General features: G+C 48.6%; 1 protein-coding gene across 1 annotated transcript; it reads left to right on the top strand.

Moving 5' to 3' along the window:
* Positions 1–1,285: 1,285 nt before the first annotated feature.
* Positions 1,286–17,349, top strand: Sft2d1 (SFT2 domain containing 1). Its single transcript, XM_050135750.1, has 8 exons — positions 1,286–1,451; positions 7,908–7,994; positions 8,482–8,564; positions 9,740–9,821; positions 11,750–11,785; positions 12,921–12,979; positions 14,343–14,372; positions 16,907–17,349. The coding sequence occupies exons 1-8, from the start codon at positions 1,389–1,391 to the stop codon at positions 16,944–16,946; spliced, it is 480 nt and encodes a 159-aa protein (XP_049991707.1). The 5' UTR covers positions 1,286–1,388; the 3' UTR covers positions 16,947–17,349.
* The last annotated feature ends 1,042 nt before the right edge of the window (positions 17,350–18,391 follow it).

Genomic DNA, 18,391 nt, shown 5'->3' with positions numbered 1-18,391 from the left:
AGAGACGGCTCAGGAGTTAAGAACACTGGCTACTTTCCCAGAGGATTCCCAGTTTCCCAGCATCCACTAGGCAGCTCACAACCTTCCCTAACTCTAGTTCCAGGGGATTCTGACGCTTCCTTCTGGCCTCTAATGGCAGTGCATGAATGCGGCGCACAGCGAGACAGGCAGGTAAGACAAACATAAACTTTAAAAAAGACAGAAAAGGGGACACACGTGCATTAAATCAGGACACTAAGGGTACGTTTTCAGGTAAAACTGGGTTGTTAGGTGGCTTTCTCACTTCTGTGATGCATCCCAGGACCCAGCTGTTTGTTCTTATTATAATCAACACCTATCATTTGTACAAACTGATGGGTTTCACTGTGACAGTTCCACACATCTACGTCACCAAGGTTCTTGAACCGCCACCAATTATTTCAAGTACAAACTGACTCCTTGAAATGGGGATTTCAGGTACATTTTGGGTGCTGGCAACTCCACCTATCTTGGAAAGCAGACTTTCCCTAACTACATTATCAGTTTGTTTGTTTGTTTGTTTGTTTGTTTGTTTATTTATTTATTTATTTATTTATTTATTTTTCGAGACAGGGTTTCTCTGTGGTTTTGGAGCCTGTCCTGGAACTAGATCTGTAGACCAAGCTGGTCTCAAACTCAGAGATCCGCCTGCCTCTGCCTCCCGAGTGCTGGAATTAAAGGCGTGCGTCACCATTGCCCGGCTCAGTTTCGTTTTTCAAACATGAAAGTGTTACTATACTTCAAAAGGAAAACGTACAGACACATTCAGGGCCGATTCTGTTGTACATTCATTATCATTGTTATGGCCTTTCAAAGGGCAGAAGGATGGGGTTTTGCACTTCAGTTCGTACGGGTCCGACTCCCTAAAAATGCTGGCCCGGTTTCATACGTCCATGACTTCCTTTTCTAGGGTTCCTGTAATGACTGCAATTTGAAAGGCAGTGCGATAGACAATTAACCCTTTTCTCCTGGTCCGATTTTAGGGAGGAAGCTGTTCGTGAAGTTAAACAAAATAAAGGACATTTCATTGCCAAATCTTAACCAAAGCAATCGGGACAGGAGAGGCATGCAACCGGACACTACGTGTTTCTCGGCACCTCGCTGCACAGACAGCCCTGATGAAGGATCCCAGATCAGAGAGAAGAAACCCCCGCGAGCGAACAATCGCCCTTCGCAGTACACGGGGTTCGCGCCGGAAGTGACGCGCAGGTCCCCACGACCCCTCCCCCACCCCGCCCCCAGCCGCTCAAGGGCGAAGAGGTGCGCATGCCTGAAGGAAGCGGAAGCCCGGATTTCCGGTTAGCACTTGGAAAGTGCGGGTTCCTGGCTTCCGGGTGGGCGTGCGGGGCAGGCTGCCCGAGGAGCGGGCCATGGAGAAGCTGCGGCGAGTCCTGAGCGGCCAGGACGACGAGGAACAGGGCCTGACGGCGCAGGTACCGTCCCCGGCCGCGGGGACGGCGGGAGGGGGGGCGGGTCGCGACCCGTCTGGGGGTCGCCACCGAGCGCCCGGGGCTGTCGGTCCCTGCAGCGAGTGCTGAGGCCTCGGGGGCCCGGCTGCTTGTGGCCAACCCAGGGATTCCGGGTGTCAGTTTCCCCCTTTTTTGTCTCTGAAGTTGTGGTGAATGAGATCAGGGCTGGAACCTGGGCTAGAGAATGGGGAGACGAACACAGACGTGAAGCTACACCGGGCTAAAACGTTGCCTTTGTAGATCGCCCGCCTTAGCGATGCGTGGTTTTTATAAACGGAACCCTTGTGTTTACATGTGATCCAGACATGAGACTTGATAAAGGCTTACTTCCTCCATAAGAGTTTAAAATAGGCAAACAGGAACTGCTTCGTGTTTTGCATGCTAGCACATTTTGGTGTGCCCTGGCACAGAGCCAGAGCTCTTGAACTTGAATTGTACTGCATGAAGATCTTTTGCTTGTTCCTTTTTCGTTTCCGACTTCCTTCCTTGTAGGCAGGACTGTGAACCAATCTGTTAAGACAAGTGAAATCTATACTATGGTGGTGTGCTTTTTTGAGCCAGGGACTACAGAACCCCCCCCCCCCAACTGAAATCTGTATTGTAATTGCAATACAAGAGCCTATACACTTCAGAAACGGCCGTATATATGACTTCTCCAGTAAGAACTGCTTCATGCTTCTGTCCTTGCTCTAAATCTGATAAAGCGATGGCCACAGAAACCATTTAATTGGAACAGATTAAAAGTGAAAATGTATTTCCTTAGGTGCACAGCCCACCTTTAGAGGTTGAGTAGTAGCACCTCTAAAGTGTACTGAGTAGTAGTCAGTGGCTTCTGTTCAAGCATAGCCCAGAAGGTTTCCACTGCAGAAATGGACAGTGTTGAACAGTGCTCTTTTGTGGGCCCAAGGACGTGCTCTTGTTCCTTGAAGCTGTTTCTGGAGGAGAAAAAAGGGTGTAGAGAAATTGGGCAAAGGTCAAAGGGACTGGAGGTGATCGGCGGTAAGTTTGGTTATTCACTCCGGCAAATCCTCAGGTTCCCAAGAAGTTGGCACTCTCTGTGTGACCAATAGAGGCCTCCAGCGCACAGAATTCACATCTCAAACAAGGGAGCCGTAGCAAACAAGCGTTTAGCACAGACATCTCCTTTGCTGGAAGGGGAGCATGTGGGAGACAAAGGCTGCAGGCAGGAAGGGGCATCCTGGGCTGTGGAGCCATGAGATGCTGTCTCCACAGGGCCTGACAGAAACTGCTCAGGGAAGGTATGGTGTGGCCCGCATTTTCAAAGGTTTCGGTCCGTCAGGATGGGGACAGGTGTGGTGGACGTTCAGTTCTTGGCAGCAGGGATATATGGCGGAGGACATTCACGTCACAGCTCCGGGAAGGAGAGGCAGAAGTCCCTCAAAGGGACCGTGCCTTAGAGAGTGACTTCTGCCAACTAGGCCTTACCATCTCAAGTTTCCAGACGCTTCCAAGATAGCGCCACCGCCTGAGAACAGGGTGAAAGCATGGGCCTGTTCACGAGGGAGATCTCGGCTATGATGATTCAGTTCTGCAGTTTTCGTTCTTTTCCAGTATGTATATAAATGCTCTGGAAGAGCAACCGGGATGATCTACCTAAGAGAGAGGCTTGGGTCATTGGAGGAGAGTTCAGAATTTGGCAGGGTTGTTTGTTCCAGTAGTGAAGCCATTAGGTCAAGACTTGGGGTGAGAAGGCAACCATGACTCCCTAAGATTGAAAGTGTAACAAAGTGATGATGGACAGGGGTGCCGTGTCCTGGTGTCTCCAGGGAGGAGCCTGGGCCAGGAGAGAAGGATGCCTACCCCACTGCTTGTCCTGCAGGATGTGTGCGGAGAACACAGGCCCCTGGGAGGGTGTAGCGGAAGATGGGGGAGCTTACGAGACAGTGAGGACCAGGAGGTTTGTGTGTCACGTTCAGGTGGTCTCAGATTGACGGTGTCCATGACGGGTGTCCTGAGTCGTGGTGAACTCCTAGTGCTGCGGGATAGAATGGTCCTCTAAGTAGATGCTTCTCTGCCTGTGCAGGGGCTGAGCTGCTCCATCCTGCTGTTGATGGATGTGAGGCCCAGGATTGACTAGAAGCTAGGGTTCTGGACCCTCCTTAGGAGATGTCTGGAAGAGCTAGTGAAAGGCTGGAACCAGGCCTCAGAGAAACCCCATCCTGCTCTTGGGACCACTTAGCCCCTAGAGTTAAACTCAGATTAGCATCTCAGACCTGCACTGACCTGGTCCTCCTCCTCCTCCCCCACCCATCAGGGTTCACTGTGCTTCCGGCGGGCATGGCTCTGGAGCAGTAGCTGAGAGCTCATATCTTGAGACACAACTACAAGGCAGAGAGAGCCAACTGGGAATGCCTGGACTTTTGAAACCTCAGAGCCCATCCCCAGCGACACCCTTCTAGCAAGGCCGTATCTCCTAATCCGTCAACAATTCTCTGAGTATTCAGCACCCCTGAGCCTCTGGGGCTGTTGTGCTGGATGAGAACATGGCAGTTGTGAGGAGCTCCCTCTGCCACCTTAGTTTTCTCTCTCCTCAGTAGGTGGAGTTGTCTGCTCAGAGGGAAGGCTTGAGGCCTGAGACAGTCAGCTGTGATAGGAAGAAAGCAGGCTGAGAGAGGGTGTGGGAAGAAGAGAGACGAGAGAGCCATTAGAGGCCAAGCAGCCTTCTGGCAGCCAGGAAAGTTGGTGACACACTGACCTACCTCTGTGCTCCCTATGCTCAACCCAGGGAGCTCAGGAGAGCAGGCTGGGTGCAGAGTAGGCGTTCCCAAGTGGAGACAGCAGGAAGAGAACTTGGAATGTTGTCTTGAAGTGCTATGCAGACATAAAATGAGGGAAGCTGAGGGCCCTGTCGGTGGCCTGTGGGGCAACAAGGTAGCGATTAGGAGGATATTTTTTGTTGATGTTGTTTAAGATTGATTTATTTTTTTTCCTACATGCATGTAAGCTCACCGTGTGCAACTCTGATGACCACTGAGGCCAGAGAGTGCATCGAATACCCTGGAACTTGAGCTAGGAATGGTGGCTACATGTGGGCGTGGAGGGTGAACCCGGGTCCAGTGCAAGAGCATCTGAGAGTGCTCCTGGCTGCTGAGCAGGAATTCCAGAGGTGGTGTGATGGCAATGAGGAAGAGGGTCCTGTCAGTGGTGGAGTGACAGAAGAACCCCTGGAGATAGGCTAGGAACAGAAAGGATTAGCTGCCTGTGTTGAATATGGAGATCATGCAAGACCCACCATGTGGGCTGGGGTTGGCCCTGTGAACAGGAGTCCTGAAGAAGAGGACAGATTATGGGGCAGAGTGCTCTGTACTCCATGACCCCAGGGGAGAGGGTGCAGCAGCAGGCGCCCTGCTCAGAGTGGCCCTGAGAGCCGGCCTCCAGCTTCTGCTGACTGCTGTTTTTATGTGCCAGTTACTTGGGGTGGGGGACGGAGGGGAATGCAGAAACGGAAGCTTGTGCAATGAAAGCTTCAGCATGTGTCCTTCTCCCAAGGACTGGCCTGGCCTTGTCCTCTGCAGCTCTTCCTGCAGCGCAGGTGCTGTGACCCTAAGCCTGTGCATCTGGTCCAGGTGCAGAGGTGGCTTCCGGCTGGGTGGTGGGCATGTTCGTTTTCAGTGACCGTACTGCTACGAGTCAGCATCCGTGGTTCATCTTTCGGTCCTGATTCCTTCCTGTGTCTTATTAGTGGGCACCTGGTCAGAGGAGTTGAGTGGGTGGCGAGAAATCCTCAAACAGAGAACGTGGCTCTTGCTTCATGGGGACGTTTTTTGTTCCTTCGGATGACAAGTAAAACAGTTGGCTGTTGTGATGTGTGAGTGTTCCTGAGACTGAGAGAGCTGACAGATGGTGGGTCGCTCCCCTTGGCTGTAAGGAAGTTTGTGGACACGGATGCTGCAGGGGTGCAGGGTCGGGTCTGAGGCTCCCTGCAAACATGGGTCGTGTTGCCCATGAGGTTTCTGTCCCTGCCACACATTGCTGGCTTGTGGACCCCATGTTTCTAACGGCACTAGTCGGTCCTTACGGTGCATTTCTAAGGTCACCACGTGGAGATGGTAGTAAGAGAGGGACGCATACGACTGCACAAATAATTCCATGTGCCTGTTGATGGCCCTAGTATTTGAGCTTAGAAACAATGGAATGACTTAAACGCATAGAGAAAAATAAAAACGTGTATTTTTCTTTTCTCCATAAATTCTAATATCCCTGCTAGATCACACCAACTTTTAGAAGTCATGACTAGCAACTGTTACCACGCTTAACTGATAGTGGGACTTGAATGCACGTATGACAGAGCATGTTATTCTAGTGTATGTGACAGCAGAGTCTGAAGAATGTACCATTAGGGTATTAGTTAAGTAACATTTGGGGGTTTTTTATTCTGCAGTTAACATGCATAGTGTGTGCGTCCCTGGTAAGGAGGGGCTTTGGGTGTCTGTAGGCTTCCCACTCTGCAGCCACGTGTCCAGTTAGGCTGCGAATGAGTGGGGCTGCTTAGACGAGCGTGCCTGAGCTACAGTGCATCGCAGAGACGCTAAGGTGAGTGCAGTGTGTTGTGTGACAGACTCTTACTGTTCTACCTGCTTTTCATGCTGCCTGAGGATGCAGACGGTCTGCTGAGGTAAGGAGTGCTAACCGGGGAGTTGTACGATGGTGCACATGGTCAAGTTCCTGTTCCACCACTAAAAACATCCCTACTGGAGTGTAGATGGTAGTGCCGTCTAGAAACTTAAATTTTGGAGTAGAAATTCCTGTGAATTTCTAGTTTTCTAGCTTTGAACTGCCATACATTTGATTTTGGCTTTGAACACCTGGTCCTCCTGTATCTTCTACCCAAGTACTAGGATTATAATGTGCAGGACCATGCCTGGCCAGGTCTCTGGTTTCTTAAAACACCTACTGACAGCTCATTGGGAAGGTAAGTTTTAATAGTGGACTGGGCAATCTCGAAGTATTCATTTAATTATGACTGTGTACTAGATTGTCATATTGTCCAAAGAATATATAGTTTTCATTTTGTTTTGTTTTTACTTCCTACAAAATTGGAGTAGAGGGACTGGAGAGATGGCTCAGTGGTTAAAGCATTGGCTGCTCTTCCAGAGGTCCTGGATTCAATTCCCAGCATCCACATGGTGGCTCACAGCCATCTGTAATGAGATCTGGTGCCCTCTTCTGGCATAACGTTGTACATGTAGATAGAGTACTCATACATAAAACAAGTAAATAGGGCTGGAGAGATGGCTCAGTGGTTAAGAGCATTGCCTGCTCTTCCAAAGGTCCAGAGTTCAATTCTCAGCAACCACATGGTGGCTCACAACCATCTGTAATGAGGTCTGGTGCCCTCTTCTGGCCTGCAGGCATATACACTGACAGAATATTGTATACATAATAAATAAATAAATATTTAAAAAAAATAAAACAAGTAAATAAATCTTTTTTAAAAATTGGAATAGAATTTGCATGGCATATAGAAATATTGGCCTATAATAAAATTTCATTCAAAAAAAAATTTGCCTGCAAAGTTCAGGAGCTGTGCAGTGATTGCTGTCAGAAGTTGGCTTTCAATGAGCCTGTTTGTAGTGGGGGTCGCCAGGTATGCACATGTGGGTCCGTGCGGCTGTTGTCCAGGATCCTTCCTCACGTCTCCAGCCCAGCGTTCATTGCTGTTTCTCTGCAAGTTGTCCACAGTTACCTCTACTGTACCCCTAGCCTACACACAGTCCGGCATCACCTGAGGCAAAGGCCCCAGTAGCCAGCCCCTCCTTAGTGTGGACATCACTGCAGCGCAGTTCTGGGTGAACACACCCTTGCTGGGCGCCTTCCTTGTTCCTTTCCAGCTTCCCCATTTCCTTAAAGGTTTCTGCTGAGAGCATCCCTGTCTCACTTCCCAGGATGGGCAGAAGGTGAGAGGTATAGGAAGAAACTGTGCCAAGCCCAGCCCAGCAGTTTCCAACATGCTGGTCACCTGGGATAACCGGCGTGAAGATGCATCTTCTGCATTGTGTTGTTCTGCCTGGGCAAGCATGCATGCGCTGCCCCGCAGGGAAGGACTTTGAGACAGACAGTGCCGTGATTGTACCTGCCGGGTTGTTTCCCAACATCATGCGGTTAGTGTCCTGAGAACACGGAAGTGACTGCATTACTTAGAGTAACGCAGAGTCAGGTCCATGTTCACATGAATGTGCTGCCAGGCATGGTAGCACACTCTTTAATCTCAGCACCCGGGAGGCAGATCTCTGTGAATTCAAGGCCAGCCTGGTCATCATAGAGACTTCAGGACAACCAGAGCTACATAGAGAGGTCCTGTTTCAAAAAAACAAAACAAAACAAATAAAAAAGCTTGCTTGGTGTATATAGTGTAGATCAGAATCCTGCATGCCGACCTAACGTCTCCTCTTTCCTCAGGTCCTGGATGCCTCATCCCTCAGTTTCAACACCAGACTGAAGTGGTTTGTCATATGCTTTGTGGCTGGCATTGTCTGTTCAATCCTCGTGAGTTAAAGCTGTGTGTTGTTTAGTAGTCTTATATTGTGCTAAATGAATAATTTCATTTAGAACCAACAAAAGTAGCCTGCTTTAACTAAATGCTTCTTAGATTATTTTGATGGAACACAGTGACCTTAAATAAATATGTAGGGATTGATTAAAAATATACAGAAATGAATGTTCTGGTGATTTGAGGAAAATGTTAAAATTGTATTTATGATACCAATTTGTATTGAAAACTGGACACTCAGTAATTTGGATGTGTTTTACTAAGCCTGTTTTAACTTGGTATTCAAGTGACTAGTTAATTTCAGACCATTTACTGACGTGTGGAGACAGTTCTGCTCCTGAACATTTATCTACCCTGACTCGAGACCGCACAGCCTCACTGTGTTTAAGTGTGCATTGTATAGTACTTAGTATCAACTGTGGTAGAAGCACTTTCAGGTTTTAAGATCACATTGTAAGTAACTAACTGTAATTTCTACCTTAGGGAACTGGTTTGCTGTGGCTTCCCAATGGCATAAAACTCTTTGCGGTGTTTTACACGCTTGGAAACCTTGCTGCACTGGCCAGGTGTGTGTGCTTTGGCTTCTCAAAATGCCTGGTTTGTGGTCGGTACCAGATTTCCTTTCTAATAAGTTCTTTGTAAGTAGCATGTTTCTGTTGACACCCTCCCCCCAGACAGGGTTTCTTTGTGTAGCCTTGGCTGACCTAGAACTTGTTCTATAAAACAGAATGGTCTTGAACTCACAGAGATCCGCCTGCCTTGTTTGTAAATGTCAGTTCATCCTGTAATTCTGCTGTGGGATAACTGAGTACCAGGGTACCAAGTGGCCAGTGGTGCACTGGGGAGCACAGAGGGCTGCCCTTGCACGCTGTTCTCCAGAGCTGCCTCCGGTGCTGGCTCTTGTAGAGCAGAGGGTCTGGGGAGCAGTGCTCACGTAGGAAGCTGTTGGTGCATTGCAGAGACCCGAAGGTGGTGGGCTGTTGGGGCGGGCTCTGGCTTCCCTGAGACCGTTGCTGTGTTGGGATGAGTGGAATGTCATGGTCTAGTACATCTGTGCTGCTTTAACAATACCACAGATGTAAGCAGATGTGGGTCTCTGTACAGGCTGCAAAGTCCAAGACCGGGGCCTGAGTTGTCCTCTGAGGGGTGTCCCCTATGTCCCTGAGGGTTGCCTATATCCCTGTGTTTAAAGGGTCGCCTCAGGGCCTTGCTTCCACCCAAGTGGGGAGGGAGGCAATCCGTGTTCTCTTCCCCCCTCACACTGTCAGATTGAGATTACAATAAGGCCATTGCGTGTCGTGATGTGACCTTTCAAAGTTAAGAGGAACACTGTACATGTGGACATGCATGTAACACCCATACTCTAGAGGGGAAAGCGGAACAGTCCCAATTCAGCCACCCTGGGCTATGTGCTAGACCTTGTCTCAAAGTGAAAATAAATACCCAGCACAGGAGGCTGAGGCAGGAGAATTGTGAGTTTATGGCCAACTTGGGCTACATAGAAAGACCCTGTCTCCAACTAACAACAGAAATGAAGTTAGGACGGAAAGTCCCCAGCATAGGAGGCTGAGGCAGGAGTGTGAGGTGGTTAAAGCCAGCCTACTTCTTGTCCCAAACAGCAACAAAGGCAGCAAATCCACAGAAAAGTAAGGAAGAAATAAAACAGCTCACACAGTTTATTTTATAGCAGTTTTGTGTTTGCGCAGCCAGACTAGAGCCTCTCTTATTCTGTCTCCAACAGTACGTGCTTCCTGATGGGGCCTGTGAAGCAGCTGAAGAAAATGTTCGAGACAACAAGATTGCTTGCCACGGTGATCATGCTTGTAAGTGAATAATGTTCATTTTATAAACTTCCTGAAGTATTTTCTGCATTGTTGCTGTGAGTGAGTACGTGTGTGTGTGTGTGTACATGTGTGTATGAGTGTTTCTCTTGAGCAGTGTTCTTGAGGCTGTGAGATTCGAGTTTGACTTCCACAGTGTTATCTGTTGTGATTGGCTGGGTGGCACCTGCTTCCTGTTGCATGCGTGCTATGTAGGTGGAGAAGTTAGGAAAATCAGAGTTGGTTATTTTCATTTTTAACCCTACACCTGTGGGATGTCTGCTCTTTAGAGGGAGAAGAAAAAGAGGGATTCTCAGTCCATTGGGTCTTCTCAGGAAGAATTGGAATTATAATTGCTGCCTTGCCTCCTCCTGTTTGCTGAGTTGCCTGTTGTAATGGTGTAGCACTGACCGTGACTGTTGCTCAGTGCCCTTAGTGTTCACTTTAGCTTGAGTTTAGGGGCGAACAGAAAGCGTACACTGCACTCATGGCGAGAGTCTTGGGGTGTACTGTAGGAGGAGGCTGCTTGTTTGTCCCGGCCAACCAGAACCGAACTAACCACACAGAAACCATATTATTTAAATCACTGCTTGGCCCATTAGCTTTAGCTTTTTAGTAGCTAACTCTTACATATTAGTTTAACCCATCTCCATTAATCTTGTATCACCACAAGGTCATGGCCTACCAGTGGCAGCTCCATGGCTTCCCCTGACTCCACCTCCTTTCTCCCAGGATTAGTTTTCCCCGCCTAGCTCTGCTCCCCCATAGCTCTGCTATAGGCCCAAAGCAGTTCCTTTATCAATGGTATTCAAGCATACAGAGGGAAATCCCACATCGGTGTTTGTGTAGAATGGTCAGGGAACCCAGGCTCTCATCTTTCCTTCCTTGTCCACTTGTTCTGATGTGGAATTCTTAAAACATTTATGATGCTTACAGAAATTAAGTTCCAGCCTTAGTTTGTCCCTTTTCCTCTCCTTTAAGAGTGGCTTTTCAAACACAAGCAGCCTCTGTAAGTTTCTAGATAGAAAATGTTTAACTGTAGTTTGTCGTTCTTTCAACTCAGACTCAATTTGGCTTACTTTTATTTTCTGTGTCTTTATTCAACTCGAGTTTGATTTCCATCTTTATAGCTTAGGTGACTGAGTGTCCTAGGTCCACCTGTGTCAGCTCGTGTACGTACCTTTAACTCCATCTCCCCTCTAGGAAATACCTCGCTCTTCTTACTTGTCTTTCTTGTACTGTGTTTAGGGGTTCCTTATTGGTGATATCTTCTCAGTTAGGATTAACCTTCTTAGTAGTGCACCGTGCACATGTGTGTTCAGCTGGTAACGTTAGAAGGCTGGCACCATAAAGCATCTCTTTGGGGATGCTGGCTGTTCACATGGCCACCCTGGCGGAGTTTGAGTCATGCTGTTTCCGGGAGAGTGTTGAATCTGAGCTGAGACTCTGCCTCACAGAAACAGTGAAGACAAGCCCACTGCCCCAGTGCAGACCAATGGCCGCCCTTGTAGCCCCCTATCTTGTTAGAGGAAAGCTGAGCCCAAGACAGGCCGTCTGAGAGAGCCCTGGCCTCTGAGCTGATGGGAGCAGCCTGGGATCCCATCAGGCCTTCCTGACGTGGACTCCCGTGTCTGTGCTCCCTAGCCTTGGTGACATGGCAGGTTGTGTGTGCAGTCTCCTGTGTGAGGAAGCCGTGTCCATCACTGTAAAGAGAGCGTGTGGAGCATGCTGAAGCAGCTGGCACTGCCAGTCTCTGCTGTTGGCGCTGTTGTGGGCATCAACGCAAGAGCCAAAGGAAAGACCTCTTTGCTCTAAACTTTATTCTCCTAGTGCTTCCCTTTGCTGGAGCAGGGGATACTGCAGAGGGTTTGTGCATTTTTATTGGCCCTGCAGAACCTCAGGTTTCTCACTAACCCTTTCCTTCCTTGTAGCTGTGCTTCGTGTTCACCCTGTGTGCTGCGCTGTGGGTAAGTGACGTCAGCCGCGCTGGCTTTGCCGGCAGTTCCAGCTCCACCATTCTCTTAGACTGTGTCATAAGCCCTTCAGAGTAGTCGGTGTCCCTGAAACAAGGCCAGAGACATCCTGCTGGCTAGATGTGAGGTGGGTCTGCTGTCTACAGCCCACAGAAGTTATATTATGTGTAGGTCCCTGTGACAACACCCGTGCTCTGACAGCAGCCAGACTGGGAACTCAGCAAGGTGTGTCCTCAGCTTTGCCTGCTGCAGACTCTGTGATCTGCGAGCCTCGAGGTGAAGCAGTGTGGCTGTAGGCCAGACCAGACACGAAAGTGTCTCCATCAGGGCCAGGTGTGCTGGTGATGTCTTTAGTCACTCCTGGGAGGCAGAAGCAGACAGACCTGAGTTTGAAGCTAGCTAAGGGTTCCGTATGTGTGTAGGTGTGCCACAACACACAGACGGAAGTCGGAGGACAACTTGCAAGAATCAGTTTCTCTCTCCAAAATGTGGGTGCCAGAGTTAAACTCAGCTTGTCAGGCTTGGCAACAAGTGCCTTTACCCACTGATTCATCTTGCTGCCCCCCCCCCCCCCCCCCCCCCCCCCCCCCCCCCCCCCCCGCCCACCATCTTCCCCCAAAGACTGGGAGTTCTCAAGTCAGTTACATAGAGCATAGTAGGGACTTCAGATAGCCCAGGGAAACTGCAGTAGTGCGTTTGTCCTTTAAAAACACCGCGGGAAGCCAGGCATGGTGCTGCTTGCCTTGTTCCCAGTATGTGCGAGGCTGAGGCAGGAGGATTGCTGAAGGTTCAAGATCAACCTTGGCTGTGTAGCGAAAACATCTGCAAAAACCAAAAAAATCTTGAGAAGGAGCAGGGAGGCATAAGTAAATTTTATTTGGGATTCTAAATGTTTTTGCAAAGGTTCTGTCAGTTGATGGTAGAGTTCTTATTTCCAGCCTCTGCACTTGATGGTGTGTCTCTCATAGCATTTAAGATAATAGAGATGGCATTGGAAAGGAAACACACTTTCATGGATGATGTTTAAGGTTCTTAAATACATAGGGATAAAGTTTAATAAATAGAGCTATCCATTTTAAAGGGAAGACTTGCCTGATCATAACGATTCCCGTGTGTTGTTTGTTGCTAGTGGCGGAAGAAGGGGCTGGCCTTACTCTTTTGCATACTGCAGTTCCTGTCGATGACCTGGTAAGTCCTCTCTACTAGCTCCCAATGAAAGGGGTCTAGGACATTAGAATCATTGTTTGGGTCCTGGCGAGGCCTAGAAAAGAGGGCCAGAGGCCCATTCTGGACAGTGCGTCACTGGTACTTTTGGGTGCACTAGCTGTGCGGCGGGCTACTGTGGGAAGAGAACTGGTCAGTTCTCATAAGAGGAAAAGTGCAGGGTGAGCCCAGGGCTGTCAGGTGCCCCGGGCATTCTGCTCTCTGTTGCTGTGTGACTCCTTCCAGTCCGACATCCTCTTCACAGCCGTACTCTGCCTCTGCCCGCCTGCCTGGAAAGCAGCTCCTCACCCCACTTCCTGTCAGGCTGCAGTGCATGCTCCCCTTGCCCGCCCCCTTCCCAGTTGTGTTGTTTTGAGTCTCCTGTTGTCTGTCGCCAGCTGGGCTCAGCTCTTCTGGCTCGGTTCCTACCTTTCCACTGTATTCCTGACTCACCATGTAATGTCACTTGACTCATTGACATGTGAAGAACTTAAGCTAAGGGCACTGGCTACTGTCTTAAGATTTGGTTTCTGTTTAATGTGTGCTTGGTTTGCTTTTCTCCAGGAAGATGTCACCCTTTCTTAGAAGTTTCAGCGCCTGCAGGAAGACAGGAGGGTAGTTAATTCTTAGAGGTGTTAGCGTCTGCTGGAAACACAGAAAGACAGTTCTTGAGATGTTAGCATCCACGGGAGGACAGGAGGGTAACTTCTGCGGAAAACTTTGGCATCAGCATCCCTGCATTTTAAAACATCATCTGTTGAGGGTGAAGCTCAGTGGAGAGTATAGTAGGAGGCCACTTGTTGGTTACCGGCTGCTCAGCCCCAAAATAACCACACAGAAACTGTATTAATTAAATCACTGCTTGGCCCATTAGCTCTAGCTTCTTATTGGCTAACTCTTACATCTTAATTTAACACATGTCTATTAATCTATTAATGTGTATTGCCATGAGGCTGTGGCTTACCGGTTAAAGTTCTGACATCTGTCTTCCGGCTGGGCTACATGGCTTCTCACTGACTCTGCCTTCTTTCTCCCAGAATTCAGTTTAGTTTCCCCACCTAGCTCTGCTCTGCCCTATCACAGACCCAAAACAGCTTCTTTATTAACCAAAGGTATTCACAGCATACAGAGGGGAATCCCATGTCAGGAGAGGACCTGGGTTCCATCCCCAGCACAGCAAAGCAGAACCCCACAATTAATGGTTGACTCTGTTGCCTGAGACTGGAGTCACAGTTTGAAAACCACTGTCCTATATTCTGTTGCTGAGTGGGCTGTGTGGTAGATGTGGCCAGCGGGAATAGGGGCTGCGTGTAGAAGGAGTGTCACCATGCTTGACTCTCTCTTGCAGGTACAGCCTGTCCTACATCCCGTACGCAAGGTGAGTGTCTCTGCATTTCATCTTACTCCTCCTGGTCAAGAGTTGAAATGAACTTCCACACTGAGGTGTTTATGGCTGGGCATAGTGGCTCATACCCTTAATCCCACTTTGTGAGTTCAAGGCCCATCTGGTCTACATAGTGAGCACCAGGCCAGTGAGGGCTACATGCTGAGACCCTGTCACAACAGCAAAATATGTAGGAGGCTTTTTAATTGACTTTGACTTTGTTACTTTAAGAAAGCTAGTTTAAGCAAGACTTTTAAAAGCTTGACATATGAACTACTTCATATGAGCATCCTGATACATGTCACAGGTGGAATGGTGCTTGCTCCCGCCTTGGTATGTGAACACTGACAGGCTTTGGAATCTGGATCTTTCTGTTAAGAAACTAAGAGGCAGAGACTACAGCAAGGCCAATTCTACTTTGGAAAATCATGGGGAGTCAAGGCGCAGTGCGTTAATGTTCTCAGCGAGCAGGACGCTCACTCTTCTATGGGTTGGGGTCAGGTGTGATAGCAAAAGCCTTTGGATTCTACTGTCCAGCCCAGACATGAAGCGTTTCTCGTGTCTACACATTCCTACATTCTTCCTTGCTGGCTCCAAGTGCTCTTCTAGTGGAGCCTAGTGATTAGTTGGGGAAGAAAAGCACGACTTAATTCCAGCCTTAAACCTGATAGATTTTGAAAAAATGATTCTAGTGTGGTAGGGTTGTCTCTGTGGAATCTGAAGACACCTTATATATTTAAAAACCAGCAGAATTAGATTCCTAGTATGAACAATTACATACTTAGGAAGAAAATCTGTCTTTATTCTAGTTCTCATGATTATTTTTGACAAACACTTGAAGAATAACAAAGCAGTGTGAATTGCAGGAAGGAGGCTCAGGGGCAGCAGCAGAGGTGACGGCTGAGCTGGAGTCACAGGGGCTGGCTGAGGAGAATTGCAGTGTTACCAGTGTGGAGGAAACAGTGTCAGTGAGACGCATGCCCTCTGGTCTCCAGATCACAGCTCTTCAGATAGCATAGCTGCTAGAAAGTGACCGTGTTCCCCAGAATTTAAGGCTCCTGTGTTGCTTAAGAGCGGCGGGGCTGCGTCCCCGGCACCCTGCCGCCCGCATGGCTAGCTTATGCCTGAAATAATTACACGGAAACTGTATTCTTTCAAACACTGCCTGGCCCTGCTAGTTCCAGCTTCTTATTGTCTAGCTCTTACATATTGTTCTAACCCATTTCTAATATTCTGTGTAGCCCACGAGTTGGCTTACCAGGGAGGATCTTAACCTGCGTCTGTCTGGAGCGGGAGAACCATGGCGACTCCTGACTCAGCTTCTTTGTCCCAGCATCCTGTTCTGTTTACTCCGCCCACCTAAGGGTGGGCCTATCAATGGCCTATGTTCTGTTTACTCCGCCCACCTAAGGGTGGGCCTATCAATGGCCTCCGCCCACCTAAGGGTGGGCCTATTAATGGCCTATGTTCTGTTTACTCCGCCCACCTAAGGGTGGGCCTATCAGTGGCCGAGGCAGTTCCTTTATTAGTAAGAGACCACTCCCACATCCTGAACGGGGCTGCGGGCAGCATGAAGAGTACACACCAGATCTCATTGCTGGCCCTCTTTCTAAGGCATGCTGTGTAAGGGCAGACACTGGGAGAAGGCGTGAGAGCTGCAGTTTATCACATTCTTTCGGGGTTGCTTAGAATGCAGGGGTAAACATTTTCCCGTAAAAATGTCTGCTTTCTGCACTCTGCAGCAAATAATGTTGCTCAGCCTTTCCCCACCACGACGCCCTGCTGCTATCTGGCCAGAGCCGAACCTGGGAAGGTCCAGAGAAAGAATCTGTGTAATCTGGTAAATAACCAGAGCAAAGACTGAAATAGCCAGATTGCACATAGAAGAGGGGACAGGGCGGCTGGCTGTTCTTAACAGTGTACACTGTAAAAACACCAACGAGAGCAGCCTAGGGAAGGAGAAGACTCATTTGGCTTCCATGTCCAGGTCTCAGCTCATCATAGAAGTCAGGGCAGGCACTCAGGCAGCAGGGATGGTGGAGGATTCCTGATTGCTGTCTTGCTCGGGAACTTAGGTTTAGCCAGCTTTCTTAGAAGACTCAGGACTGCTTCCCAGGGACCAGAACTGTCCACAGTGGACTGAGTCCTCTTCTCTCAGTAATCAAAACAGTCCCCCAGAGACTTACCCACAGGCCGGTCTGGTGGGAGCAGCCCTCAGCTAAGAGTTCCTAGATGATTCTAGAATGTGTTGATTTACAGTTAAGCTTAGTAGGGCAGTGGGCCTCTCTAGTTCAACCCAGCTTGTTTTCCAACAAGGGGCAGGATTCTTCTGTGCTTCTCTATAGCTGAATAAAACCACATTGTGAGGGCGGGGAGATGGTTCAGGGGTGCTAGTACAAACCCCTGTGGTAAATACCCTTTCCAAGATTAGCAATAATATTCTCAAAGCCCTGGCAGATATCTTAAGTGATTCCCAGCAGAGCTTTGGTTCCTCGGGATGTGCACATCACTGCCGTCTCTCTCCTCAGGGACGCGGTGCTCAAGTGCTGCTCCTCGCTCTTCAGCTGAACGGCCGATCTGCTCTCATGTGCGCCTTCACAGCGATCACTCCGGAGACGGCGGCAGCCTCAGCCCCTGCGTGTGCTGGTGCACTGCACCTCTAGCCTCTGTTTGCGGCCATTAACCTCCTCTTCCAGAGACAAGGAGGTTGTGACCCTCGCCACTTGTAAATAATTTTACTAGATGTTAATCTTTCCAGACAGCTTTTGAAATGTGAATATTTAAGGTGTAAACCTGTGTTGTAAGATATATCCAACTTATTTGGCTTTTAAATGTTCTACAATTTAAAAAAAAACTTTTTTAACTTTAAAAATGTGAAGCTTTATATATTTTAAGCTTAAAATTACTTATTACATGTAATGAAAAGTAATATATGAATCTTAACAGTTTTGAAATAAACCTCTTGGAAATACACTGTTTTCTGGATCAACTTTATAATACTTTAAGTAGCTTAGTTCATTGAAGTTCAGCTTCCAGTGGTGGGATTAGAACTAACCCAGCCTCAAAACCTTCATCCTGCCCGTAAGATATGCTGGAGCAATGGAGGAGGCGCAGAAGTTATGGGAGTGGCCGGCCAGTGACTGGTCTAATTTGAGGTCCGTGCCACAAGAGGGAGCCCATGTAGGACAGTGTCTGGATAGCCCAGAGACCTAAGATTTAAAAAAAAAAAAAATCAATGAAATGATTGTTAATGATATTCTGCAATACTCAACGATCGGTGCCTAGCCCAGTTGTCATCAGAAAAACCTACAGCCGCACACAAGGCGGAGAAAGCCCAAATTGGAGTTCTGCATTGGGTCCTTCCCCTTGTCGCCCTTGGGGCATCCAGTGTAGTATAGCGTAGCTGTCAGGACCTGGGGACTGGTGCTGTGGCTACTTGGGTTTCTAGCAGTAAGCAGAGCTGGACTGGCAGGATGCTACAGAGACCAGGCCCGGGCTAAGCCGTTTGCAAGCTGCTTTGTCTTCACGCACACTGGTGTGGCCTAAGAAAGCACAGGCTTCGCTCTGCTCTTCCCTGAAAGCTGCCCTTGCCAACTCCTGAGGGATAAGACTGTCAGGAAGGCTGCGAGGCCATTTGGAGGAGGAGTGCCCGTATAAAGCACCAAGGCCAGTGCTCATTTTCCTGGCTCCACGGAGGGAAACGACTTAAAGACATTGCCGTCTATAATGAGATCTGGGCCCTCTTCTGGCATGTGTATACATAATAAATAAATAAATTTAAGTTGAAAAACTGGGGTTAAGGAGGCAGGTTAAACTCCCAACCTGTGGGGAAAATATTAGCATTGAATTTAATATAACACAGTGAGTGAAAATTGCCTGAGTGGTGCAGTTGAACTAAAGTTCAGGGCTGGTTTAGGTGAGATTTTTGCCTGCTTATTGCTATAATGAGTTTGATGATTTAAATTAAAATACAGAAATGGGGCTGGAGAGATGGCTCAGTGGGTAGAGCCTGT

The sequence above is a fragment of the Alexandromys fortis genome, unplaced genomic scaffold (genome assembly GCF_014885135.2).
Source record: "Alexandromys fortis isolate MF-2015 unplaced genomic scaffold, M_Fortis_MF-2015_v1.1 scaffold_23, whole genome shotgun sequence".
NCBI classification, from domain to species: Eukaryota; Metazoa; Chordata; class Mammalia; order Rodentia; family Cricetidae; genus Alexandromys; species Alexandromys fortis.
This window is presented reverse-complemented; position numbering and strand designations above follow the sequence as displayed.

Coding starts and splice junctions, on each gene's coding strand:
- Sft2d1 (XM_050135750.1), top strand. CDS start 1,389: ATGGAGAAGCTGCGGCGAGTCCTGAGCGGCCAGGACGACGAGGAACAG. Junction 7,995..8,481: donor GCATTGTCTGTTCAATCCTC/GTGAGTTAAAGC, acceptor TTTCTACCTTAG/GGAACTGGTTTGCTGTGGCT. Junction 12,980..14,342: donor CAGTTCCTGTCGATGACCTG/GTAAGTCCTCTC, acceptor TCTCTCTTGCAG/GTACAGCCTGTCCTACATCC.